This window comes from Anomaloglossus baeobatrachus, chromosome 3 (assembly GCF_048569485.1).
Source record: "Anomaloglossus baeobatrachus isolate aAnoBae1 chromosome 3, aAnoBae1.hap1, whole genome shotgun sequence".
Taxonomy (NCBI): domain Eukaryota; kingdom Metazoa; phylum Chordata; class Amphibia; order Anura; family Aromobatidae; genus Anomaloglossus; species Anomaloglossus baeobatrachus.
Window position 1 is genome coordinate 19471378 of NC_134355.1, and position 13007 is coordinate 19484384.

The 13007-nt window shown below is 46.0% G+C and overlaps 1 protein-coding gene across 4 annotated transcripts in view; it reads left to right on the plus strand.

Moving 5' to 3' along the window:
• Window positions 1-4989, plus strand: part of TOGARAM2 (TOG array regulator of axonemal microtubules 2) — a 93042-nt gene extending 88053 nt beyond the window's left edge. For all 4 annotated transcript variants that reach the window (XM_075337930.1, XM_075337929.1, XM_075337932.1 and 1 more), the window contains 4 exons: window positions 570-780; window positions 1363-1579; window positions 2617-2703; window positions 4117-4989. In XM_075337930.1, the coding sequence (XP_075194045.1) occupies window positions 570-780; window positions 1363-1579; window positions 2617-2703; window positions 4117-4367 (766 nt within the window). In that variant the 3' untranslated portion in view covers window positions 4368-4989. The remainder of the gene's footprint in view (window positions 1-569; window positions 781-1362; window positions 1580-2616; window positions 2704-4116) is intronic.
• The last annotated feature ends 8018 nt before the right edge of the window (window positions 4990-13007 follow it).

Genomic DNA, 13007 nt, shown 5'->3' on the forward strand with positions numbered 1-13007 from the left:
TCCTGAAATACTGTGTGCTGCTGGGAGATCCTGCTCCTCCTACTAAGCAACTAGTTGTCATTGACCTCCCGTATATCACTCGATAATCTCTCCTGAAATACTCTGTGCTGCTGGGAGCCTTAGCTCCTTGCAGTATGTAATACTCAGTGACCTCCCAGAATATCATCATGCTCCTTTCCTGAAATACTCTGTGATGCTGGGAGAACCTGCTCCTCCTACTAAGTAACTAGTAGTCATTGACTTCCCGCGATATCACCATATCACTCGATAATCTCTCCTGAAATACTTTGTGCTGCTGGGAGTCTTAGCTCCTTTCAGTAAGTAATACTCAGTGACCTCCCAGAATATTATCATGCTCCTTTCCTGAAATACTCTGTGCTGCTGGGAGTCTTAGCTCCTGCCCGTGTGTAATTCTCAGTGAACTCCCAGAATATCATCATTCTCCCCTCCTGAAATACTCTGTGCTGCTGCTGGTCTCGGTTTCTCTCACAATGTAACAGTCAGTTACACATCAGTGGTATATTAATATTACATGACATCTATAGATCATTGTGTAATTATTCCTTCAGCCTAAACCCGCCCATAGTGGTGGAATCAGAAGCGCAAGAATCCCCGGCCCCCCGGCGGCAGCCTGTCCGGGCAGCGGAGGTGACAGAGCAGCTCAAGGAGCTCACCAAACTACTAACGGCCAAGGAGTATCAGAGCAAGATGGACGGCGTGACACTTCTGATGGAGCACTGCAGGAACAACGTCAAGTTTGTCACCTCCAACATTACCCAGGTGAGTAGGCGAAAATCATTACAGAGAGAAATTAAATTTTTCTCATGAATCTTTCTAATATACTCCATTACCTTATTTTGATTCATTGTTTCTGCAATGCTGTGCTGAAAGTGCTGATTTATCTGCCTAGCTCTTGCTCTTTTATAGCTGCTTTGCACTGCTGCTCTATCAAGAAACCACACTCAGACACTATGTACAAACACTCGGATTGCGTGAGCCCGGTGAAGGGGAGTGGAGAAACTCACACAGGGAGACAGTTTGTAAATTGTGTCTGCATAAGGATCCCTGCTAGAGCAGCAGATGAAAGCAGCTACAAAAGAGCATGAGCTAGGCAGATAAACCAGCACTTTCAGCATGGTGCTGGAGATAGAATAAAGAAATATAAATAGAGTAGATTACAAAGATTCATAACTTTACAAAGACTGAGCAATAATAAAAAAAAATGTGTTGTTACTCTTCTTAAAGATGAGATAACTAGGATGACAGTGTATGTGAGCGATACTAAGTATCAGCCTCCGGGGCCGTCCTCTGTCCTCCTGTTATTGTGTCCTTCCTCTTTGTGTCATTCTATGGTTTCTGCAGATCTTTGATGCGTTTAACCCGAGGATGCAGGACGCCAACAAGAAGGTGAATCAGTACGCGCTGGAGTCCGCCGCCGCCATGATCCCTATTCTGAAGGACAGTCTGCACCACGTCTTAGTCCCTATGGTGACCGTGATTGCAGACAACCTGAACTCCAAGCATTCTGGGATCTACACAGCCGCGGCCAAGGTCCTGGACACGCTGATCGCTAGCATAGGTACTGCGCAAGACAGGCTGCAGATATATGTGCATTGCAAGCATGCCGCAGTGCCCCCATAACAGTGATATCCACAGTGCCCCCATAATAACAGTGATATCCACAGTGCCCCCATAATAACAGGAACATCCACAGTGCCCCCATAATAACAGCGACATCCACAGTGCCCCCATAATAACAGTGATATCCACAGTGCCCCCATAATAACAGAGACATCCACAGTGCCCCCATAATAACAGCGACATCCACAGTGCCCCATAATAACAGCGATATCCTCAGTGCCCCCATAATAACAGTGATATCCACAGTGCCCCCATAATAACAGTGATATCCACAGTGCCCCCATAATAAAAGTGATATCCACAGTGCCCCCATAATAACAGTGATATCCACAGTGCCCCATAATAACAGTGATATCCACAGTGCCCCCATAATAACAGTGATATCCACAGTGCCCCCATAATAACAGTGATATCCACAGTGCCCCCATAATAACAGCGATATCCACAGTGCCCCCATAATAACAGTGATATCCACAGTGCCCCCATAATAACAGTGATATCCACAGTGTCCCATAATAACAGTGATATCCACAGTGCCCCATAATAACAGTGATATCCACAGTGCCCCCATAATAACAGCGATATCCACAGTGCCCCCATAATAACAGTGATATCCACAGTGCCCCCATAATAACAGTGATATCCACAGTGTCCCATAATAACAGTGATATCCACAGTGCCCCCATAATAAAAGTGATATCCACAGTGCCCCATAATAACAGTGATATCCACAGTGCCCCCATAATAAAAGTGATATCCACAGTGCCCCCATAATAACAGTGATATCCACAGTGCCCCATAATAACAGTGATATCCACAGTGCCCCCATATTAACAGCGACATCCACAGTGCCCCCATAATAAAAGTGATATCCACAGTGTCCCATAATAACAGTGATATCCACAGTGCCCCATAATAACAGCGATATCATCAGTGCCCGCACATCAATGCTGACCTATTCCCTTCCTATCATAGACAATCTGTGGCTGCTGCAGCCATTAGCTGGCCGGGTGCGCTTTCTTAGCGGCCGCGCTATGAATGATGTGACTGAGCGATTATCAGGTGAGTCACATAAGTTTCCATTCCCGTGATATTTATTTCCGGTATTTATTTCCGGTATTTATTGGTGCTAATTATTGGGGGTATTTATTTCCGGTATTTATTCGCAGTATTTATTTCTGGTATTTATTTCTGGTATTTATTTCCGGTATTTATTGGTGCTATTTATTTCCGGTATTTTTTTCCGGTATTTATTTCCGGTATTTATTCGCAGTATTTATTTCTGGTATTTATTTCTGGTATTTATTTCCGGTATTTATTTCCGGTATTTATTGGCGGTATTTATTTCCGGTATTTATTTCCGGTATTTATTTGCAGTATTTATTTCCGGTATTTATTTGCAGTATTTATTTCCGGTATTTATTTCTGGTATTTATTTCCGGTATTTATTTCTGGTATTTATTTCTGGAATTTATTGGTGCTATTTATTGGCGGTATTTATTTCCGGTATTTATTTGCGGTACTTTATTTCCGGTATTTATTGGCAGTATTTATTTCTGGTATTTATTTCCGGTATTTATTTCCAGTATTTGTTGGCAGTATTTATTTCCGGTATTTATTTCCAGTATTTATTTCTGGTATTTATTTATTTTCGGTATTTATTTCTGGAATTTATTGGTAATATTTATTGGCGGTATGTATTTCCGGTATTTATTTCTAGAATTTATTGGCGGTATTTATTGGCAGTATTTATTTCTATGAAGAAAAAACAAAAAGCCAGCACCAAATGTGCACTTCAGCACTAAACATTCCAAACTGTACTTATAAAAATTTTGAGATTTTTGGCAAAAAATTGCAATTTCTTGAGCTGCCTCGCCACGTCACGGCAAATCTCATTTGAGGCAGTCCTACACTAAAATATTTTTGTAAAATGTGCCATACGGCCTCACATATGAATAGTAGAACTGCTCTTAGCAGCACTCACCTGGTCTATTTCAATCCCGTACCCATGACTGAGTCATGGCTGTGGGCGGGACAGGTCCAAGCAAATGCTGCATGAAGTAAATAGCCTGTGGACAAGGCCTGATGACTGAATGTGAACAGTCACCAAACGCCAAAATCTAGACAGATGGTATTTATTTTCGGTATTTATTTCTGGAATTTATTGGTAATATTTATTTCCGGTATGTATTTCCGGTATGTATTTCCGGTATTTATTTCTAGAATTTATTGGCGGTATTTATTGCCAGTATTTATTTCTAGTATTTATTGGCGGTATTTATTTCCGGTATTTATTGGCGGTATTTATTGGCAGTATTTATTGGCGGTATTTATTTCTGGTGTTTATTGGCGGTATTTATCTTTCTGGTTGTGGTGGACATCACTTTACAAGATGGCACATGATATATGTGCCACGTTAGACCCCCTGGTGTTATTTGCCGTCCCGCGGCTCATCTTCTCCCCTCTCTGTTTCAGGCCTGGTGTGTGCGGTGTACCCCCGGAAGCCGCAGGCGGTGGAGCGCCACGTCCTGCCGGTGCTGTGGTATTTCCTGTCCAATATCACCGGGAACGGTGTGCTGCCCGGGCGGAACGGGAACTTCAAGGAGGTGGTGACCAGACTGACCAGAAGCCTGAGCCGAGTGATGGGGCCCAGCCTGGAGGAGTACGCCTCCGCGCAGTCACAGTACGCCCTCAAGATGCTGGGCGACATCCTGGGCACCAAGTGAAGACGTGGGCTTATATTCAGGAACTCTGCGCCCCTGGAGAGGCCGGAGAGGAGCAGGACTGGGGCCAGCACCCAACGACTGGCTTTATTTATCAAGACCCTACGTCAGATCCCCCCAAGAACCTGGAGCACCCACACTGGGGCGTAGGAGCACAAATCACAACATTTCATATTTTGGGTAGAAGTTTAGGCAAACTTTATCCGTCCCTAGGATTGTTTTCGTCTTCCATAACCTTAGCTACAGCTTTGCATATTGTTGAAAAATTGCATTTACTGTTCAGTAACTTTACAAATTTTACTCCGTGTATCCTGGATGACATCATTACGTATATTCCATTTACATCCAGAGCTGCATTCATAATTCTGCTTGTTGCCTGAGAGTTTCTAGACTTGATGCCTCTCTGCTGCCCCCTGGAGGGCTGGCCATGTTATAGTGCATTGCAGTCATGTCGCTCACTGACTAGTTCTCCTTTCCTCCTCTGGATGCTGATTCTGCAGATCTGTAGACTATATATATATATATATATATATATATATATAATATATTGCGCAGCGCTTGCCTCCTGCAGCCGCTCAACGATCAGGTCCTCTCCAGTGTGGACAATGTAGATGAAGGACACGACGCCCGCTCTGTATGTACATAGTGTCAGGTGCCGCAGCATTAAAGCATATTTTTATACTTTACGTCTGATCTGGCCATTCCAGTGAGTTTCATTTGTTTTAGTCTCCATCGTTTCTACAAAATTTACAAAAATGAATAGGACAAGTGAATATAAGAAACTTTGTAATGTATTGTATGAAAGAAATCTGCTTCTTTCTCCACTTATGTGACACTTCTTTTCCTCCTCCTTGCCTCCATACTGAAAAACAAATGGAAGCCTCCTCTAGCCAAGAAAGATGTCAAGCTGAATCAGTTCTGCTGTATGATGTCCTCCATGCTGCTGCTTTCTAAAGTGTTTATTTCACCCCAGTGCTGGATTCACAGCTACGCTGCTTAGTACTGCTGTATAATGTTCTCTGTTCTGCTATTTTCCAGTAAGTGTTCTATCGCACCTCTAGAGCAGGATTCACAGCTACACTGCTCAGTACTGCTGTATAATGTCCTCCATGCTGCTGCTTTCTTTTCTCTCACCCCCAAAGCTGAACTCACAGCTACACTGCTCAGTACTGTTGTACAGTGCCTTGCAAAAGTATTCGGCCCCCTTGAATTTTTTTAACCTTCTCCCACATTTCAGGCTTCAAACATAAAGATAAAAATGTTAATGTTCTGGTGAAGAATCAACAACAAGTGGACAAAATTGTGAAGTTAAACGATATTTATTGCTTATTTTAAACTTTTTAAAAATATAAATAACTGAAAATTGTGGCGTGCAATATTATTCATCCCCTTTACTTTCAGTGCAGTAAACTCCCTCCAGAAGTTCATTGAGGATCTCTGAATGATCCAATGTTGTCCTAAATGACTGATGATGATAAATATAAGCCCCTGTGTGTAATCAAGTCTCCGTATAAATGCCCCTGCTCTGTGATAGTCTCAGGGGTCTGTATAAAGCACAGAGAGCATCATGAAGACCAAGGAACACAACAGGCAGGTCCATGATACTGTTGTGGAGAAGTTTAAAGCCGGATTTGGTTACAAAAAGATTTCCAAAATTTTAAACATCCCAAGAAGCACAGTGCAAGCGATCATATTGAAATGGAAGGAGGATCATACCACTGCAAATCTACCAAGACCCGGCCGTCCATCCAAACTATCATCTCACACAAGGAGAAGACTGATCAGAGATGCAGCCAAGAGGCCCATGATCCCTCTGGATGATCTGCAGAGATCTACAGCTGAGGTGGGAGAGTCTGTCCATAGGACAACAATCAGTCATACACTGCACAAATCTGGCCTTTATGGAAGAGTGGCAAGAAGAAAGCCATTTCTCAAAGATATCCATACAAAGTGTTGTTTAAAGTTTGCCTCAAGCCACCTGGAGACACCAAACATGTGGAAGAAGGTGCTCTGGTCAGAAGAAACCAAAATCAAACTTTTTGGGCACAATGCCAAACGATATGTTTGGCATAAAAGCAACACAGCTCATCACCCTGTGCACACCATCCCCACTGTCAAACATGGTGGTGGCAGCATCATGGTTTTGGGCCTGCTTTTATTCAGCAGGGACAGGGAAGATGATTAAAATTGATGGGAAGATGGATGGAGCCAAATACAGGACCATTCTTGAAGAAAACCTGTTGGAGTCTGCAAAAGACCTGAGACTGGGATGGAGATTTGTCTTCCAACAAGACAATGATCCCAAACATAAAGCAAAATCTACAATGGAATGGATCACAAAAAAATGCATCAAGGTGTTAGAATGGCCAAGTCACAGTCCAGACCTGAACCCAATCGAGAATCTGTGGAAAGAGCTGAAAACTGCTGCTCACAAACGCCTCCATCCAACCTCACTCAGCTCCAGCTGTTTACAAAGGAAGAATGGGCGAGAATTTCAGCCTCTCCATGTGCAAAACTGATAGACACATACCCCAAGAGACTGCAGCTGTAATCGCAGGAAAAGGGGGCGCTACAAAGTATTAACTTACAGGGGATGAATAATATTGCACGCCCCAATTTTCAGTTATTTTTTTTTTTTTAAAAAAAGTTTAAAATAAGCAATAAATATCGTTCAACTTCACAATTGTGTCCCACTTGTTGTTGATTCTTCACCAGAACATTAACATTTTATCTTTATGAGAGAGACTACACACACAGGGGACACTAACAACAGTGGGCCCTGGCACTAGGGAGGTGGAAAATGGGACACTCAAATGCAGCTGTACCCTGCACTCCCTAGCAAGCCCTATACCAGTTCTTTCACCCCATAGACAAGCAGGATACCTAGTGCCCTTTTCAGCCCTGTACTCACCCTCACTAGGCAGCTGGCTGGCAAGGAACACTAGTCCGACCACTGCTCTAATACAACACAAAAGGAAGGAAGACAGGGGGTAAAAATATCAATACCAGCTCCAAGGCTGCAGACAGATGAGCTCAGGTCAGAACCCCAGCAGCTCCTATCACCCAGGCGGCCTGAACAGAACTGAATTCTATTACCAGCAAAGTCTGATGGGTATTGCGACTATTTGAAGGTGATAGGTGTGGTCACAGAGTGGTTGCATCTAACATGTACTGCAAGAAAGCTGCTGGCAGCAAAACTGACATTAACCATTAATACATCAAAGGAGAGGAAAAGAGGTTTAATATTGAGAGTCTCAGAGTACTGCGCCACTCCAGACCAAAACCTGGCACAAGTCTCTAAATGCTGAGAAACCACCGTTACAGTTTCTCAACACAACAACACCAGACCGCATGTTTCTCGTGCTACTGTGAGCAGCCTGTGGTGCCTAAATATTGTCCTCTGGCTGCAGCACCTCTGGATTTGTCTCCCATGGCTGCAGCATCTCTGGAAAAGTCTCCCATGGCTGCAGTGTCTCTGGATTTGTCTCCCATAGATGCAGTATCTCCGGAAAAGTCTCCTATGGTTACAGTGACTCTGGACTTGTCTCCCATGGCTGCAGCATCTCCAGAAAAGTCTCCCATGGCTGCAGCATCTCTGGACTTGTCTCCCATGGCTGAAGCATCTCCAGACTTGTCTCCCATGGCTGCAGCATCTCCAGACTTGTCTCCCATGGCTGCAGCATCTCCAGACTTGTCTCCCATGGCTGCAGCATCTCCAGAAAAGTCTCCCATGGCTGCAGTGTCTCTGGACTTGTCTCCCATGGCTGCAGCATCTCCAGACTTGTCTGCCATGGCTGCAGCATCATCAGAAAAGTCTCCCATGGCTGCAGCGTCTCTGGACTTGTCCCCATTGAGCACATTAAGGACGTCATTGATTGGTGATTACACAGGAGCTGCCAGTAGAGGATCTTGATGATTTTGCCAAGTGCATTCAGTGGCAGAATCTTCCTCAGACGACCATTAACCTCAGTGATAGCAGCTGAGGCTGGAAATGCTGGGATTTCTGCCCGAGGATCATACTCAATTAATTAATTTCATCATTTGCATATCAGTACCATGTATTTCCACCCTGTGATTTCCATCGTTGTTTGACTTTTCCTTCTTGGTGCTGCAAGTTCAACATTAAAGGGAACCTGTCAGCCGAAATTTCGCCCAAAACCTAAAAGCTTCCCCCTCTGCAGCTCCTGGGCTGCATTCTAGCAAGGTCCTGTTGTTATTGTGCCCCCTGTGCGACCAAAATAAAGACTTTATAAAGTCCTACCTTTTTGCATGGGAATCTTTTTTTATAGTCATGGGGGCGGGTTTTCTAGCGTCCGTTATTCTCCCTCCTGGTCCTTTATGCCGTCCTCCATCGCTCCTTTCCATACGTGATGACGCCGCCCAGTGCTCCAGCGGTCCCCGCGCATGCCCAGTGCCAGTCTCACAGGACTGAGCAGTGTGACCACTGGTGAAGTGTGCGCAGGCGCGAGATTATGGGCGGCGCTGAGATTGTCATCAGCAAGTACCCGCCCATAATCTCGTGCCCGTGCCACACGTCACCAGCGGTCACACTGCTCAGTGCTCAGTCCCGTGAGACTGGCACTGGGCATGCGCGGGGACCGCAGGAGCAGTGGGCGGCATCATCACATATGGAAAGGAGCGATGGGGGCCGGCATAAAGGACCAGGAGGGAGAATAACGGACGCTAGAAAGCCCGCCCCCGTGACTATAAAAAAAGATTCCCATGCAAAAAGGTAGGACTTTATAAAGTCTTTATTTTGGTCTCACAGGGGGAACAATAGCAACAGGAACCTTATTAGAATGCAGCACAGGAGCTGCAGAGGGGGAAGCTTTTAGGTTTTGGGCGAAATTTCGGCTGACAGGTTCCCTTTAAAGTGGTTTTCCATCTCTGGGGACTTTTTTTTTTCACTTAAATGCAAGTATTTGGTATTAAAAAAAAATTACAAATTGGTTTCATTAGAACTTTTTTGCACCTTTTGGCTTTTTCTTTGCAGATGTATAATTTTGATGAGACACCTGTAATGTATGATATATACCCGCAGTCAGAGGACGGCCGCTGTGTGCAGTAGAAGGTCGCAGACTGTGCAGGGATGGCTTTTCCCTGTCACCTCCTGATGAGGGTCATATAACCCGATACATCAGATTAGTGTACAGACACCTGACCCCAGCTCATTAATCTCAGCTCTGCGAGGGGGAGAGGAGCTCAGATTTACTGATGAGCGAAAAATTCCCAAAACTGAAGTTATCTGGTGTGAGACACATTTGCTTCTCACTTCCTCTGTTTACTGTCAATGAATGGAAACTTCTTGTTGACATCCAAATAGAAGATGCCATGTTCACCAGAGATTCAGAAAACTGATACATTGTAACAAACCCGCAGTCATCAGCTGGACACAATGTGTAACGTATTAACCCTGTAATGCCTGACCCTGCCCTTGTTATTCCTCAGTTGTTGCTTGAATCTAATGATAATTATCAGTCGTGATTTGCTCTTCTGACCTTTATTTCGGCAGAGTCGACACATGTCTGAGGCCAGCTGGGACGGGGGATCCGATGCCCCGGCTCATGGCCAGATTGTGCAAGGCCAGGGTGAAACATGGAGCCAATACATGTGACACATGGCGGGGTCCTGTGTACTAAAGGGGCGAACGAGGCTCGGCCAACGAAAGCTACGTCTGCGGAGCTCCACATACAGCAGTATCATAATGGCGTGGACGCTGTGCAATGTTTCCTATGCTTTGTGATTCTATTCATGATTGTCACAGGGTCCTTCTCGCATATCACACAATCAACAGAGCGAGAGATGATAGAACAATCCAATGATCCTTTATTCCAAACAAAACCGAAGGTCCATCAAATAATCCACCAAAGGATAAAATAGTCCAGTAATGGGATAAATGTCTCGGGGATGAGTCACAATCCTCAGCAGTCCTTTTCCAGTGAAATCGGGGTTTCTCACAGTCTCTCTGGGGTGTCAGCTTCTCCTTCATTCTTCCTGCTTCTCTGTTGTATTTCTCAGCCAGAATGAATAATCCCCCAGGTAAGCAGAGCGTTTAGGTGGATCCCAGTCTCCCCTCCCCCAGACCTAGGGACAAAAGCCCGGCAGGGGGTGATTAACCTGCAAACAGGATAATGTACACACAAGGAATACACAGAATGGACAGAACACCACGTCTAAAATACGAACCTACACAAAATTATACACAACCCCCCCCATATTCCACCATCACAATCATTATTCTCATGATTTCTGCTTGTAAATAAAAAGGTATAAACCCATTGCAGGGCTAAACCTTCCCACAGCTGAGACTTTGTTACAGGTGCATCCAATGTAGACAATCCAAGGTGAGGCCAAGACTCTGGAACTCTGGACATATCTGTCTGTGATCAGACGGCCATGCTCGGACCACCCGCGGCTCTCCGGACCCCAGCACGGCAGCGGCACACTCCGGCGGTCAGGAGACGGGCCGCTCCAAGCATTGCCGTCTGATCTCACTGATTTATATGCATGTATGAACACAGTCTGTGGAAAACCCACCGGTAAAAACACACATTATTAGAGCGCCATGCCTACCGAAAAACATAAAAAACCCGCCAACAACCGAATATTTTATAGGTGCAGAAAATCTGCAACATCAAAATCTCATCAAATTGTCATTGTGGGAACAAAGCCGGATACAATGTATCAATGGAAGTAACAAACATCAGGACAAGAGATATGACCCACTCACAAAGGAATATCTGTATTACATGGAACTGTAACAAACCCTCAGCTGTCGGCAGCGTCTGTAGAGGGGAGTATCTAGGTTTCATTTCACTTACAGCAATCAGAACTTTTACAAATAGGGAGGAATCAGTCAGTGAGCAAAAACTCCCCCAAAATCTGGTGGAAAGATCACAACTCCCATAGGGGCCCATTACTACAGAGGGGCCCATTACTACACAGGGGCCCATACTACACAGGGGCCCATTACTACACAGAGGGCCCATTACTACACAGGGGGCCCATTACTACACAGGGGGCCCATTACTACACAGGGGGCCCATTACTACACAGGGGGCCCATTACTACACAGGGGCCCATTACTACACAGGGGCCCATTACTACACAGGGCCCATTACTACACAGGGGGCCCATTACTACACAGGGGGCCCATTACTACACAGGGGGCCCATTACTACACAGGGGGCCCATTACTACACAGGGGGCCCATTACTACACAGGGGGCCCATTACTACACAGGGGCCCATTACTACACAGGGGGCCCATTACTACACAGGGGGCCCATTACTACACAGGGGGCCCATTACTACACAGGGGCCCATTACTACACAGGGGCCCATTACTACACAGAGGCCATTACTACACAGAGGGCCCATTACTACACAGGGGGCCCATTACTACACAGGGGCCCATTACTACACAGGGGCCCATTACTACACAGGGGGTCCATTACTACACAGGGGGCCCATTACTACACAGGGGCCCATTACTACACAGGGGGCCCATTACTACACAGGGGCCCATTACTACACAGGGGGCCCATTACTACACAGGGGGCCCATTACTACACAGGGGCCCATTACTACACAGGGCCCATTACTACACAGGGGCCCATTACTACAGAGGGGCCCATTACTACACAGAGGCCCATTACTACACAGGGGGCCCATTACTACACAGGGGGCCCATTACTACACAGGGGGTCCATTACTACACAGGGGCCCATTACTACACAGGAGCCCATTACTACACAGGGGGCCCATTACTACACAGGGGGCCCATTACTACACAGGGGGCCCATTACTACACAGGGGGTCCATTACTACACAGGGGCCCATTACTACACAGAGGGCCCATTACTACACAGGGGGCCCATTACTACACAGGGGCCCATTACTACACAGGGGCCCATTACTACACAGGGGGTCCATTACTACACAGGGGCCATTACTACACAGGGGCCATTACTACACAGGGGCCATTACTACACAGGGGCCATTACTACACAGAGGCCATTACTACACAGAGGCCATTACTACACAGAGGGCCCATTACTACACAGGGGGCCATTACTACACAGGGGCCATTACTACACAGGGGCCATTACTACACAGGGGCCCATTACTACACAGGGGCCCATTACTACACAGGGGCCCATTACTACACAGGGGGCCCATTACTACACAGGGGGCCCATTACTACACAGGGGCCATTACTACACAGGGGCCATTACTACACAGGGGCCATTACTACACAGGGCCCATTACTACACAGAGGCCATTACTACACAGAGGGCCCATTACTACACAGAGGCCATTACTACACAGGAGCCCATTACTACACAGAGGCCATTACTACACAGGGGCCATTACTACACAGGAGCCCATTACTACAGAGGGGCCCATTACTACACAGGGGGCCCATTACTACACAGGGGGCCCATTACTACACAGAGGCCATTACTACACAGGAGCCCATTACTACACAGAGGCCATTACTACACAGGAGCCCATTACTACACAGAGGCCATTACTACACAGGAGCCCATTACTACACAGAGGCCATTACTACACAGAGGCCATTACTACACAGGGGCCCATTACTACACAGGGGGCCCATTACTACACAGGGGGCCCATTA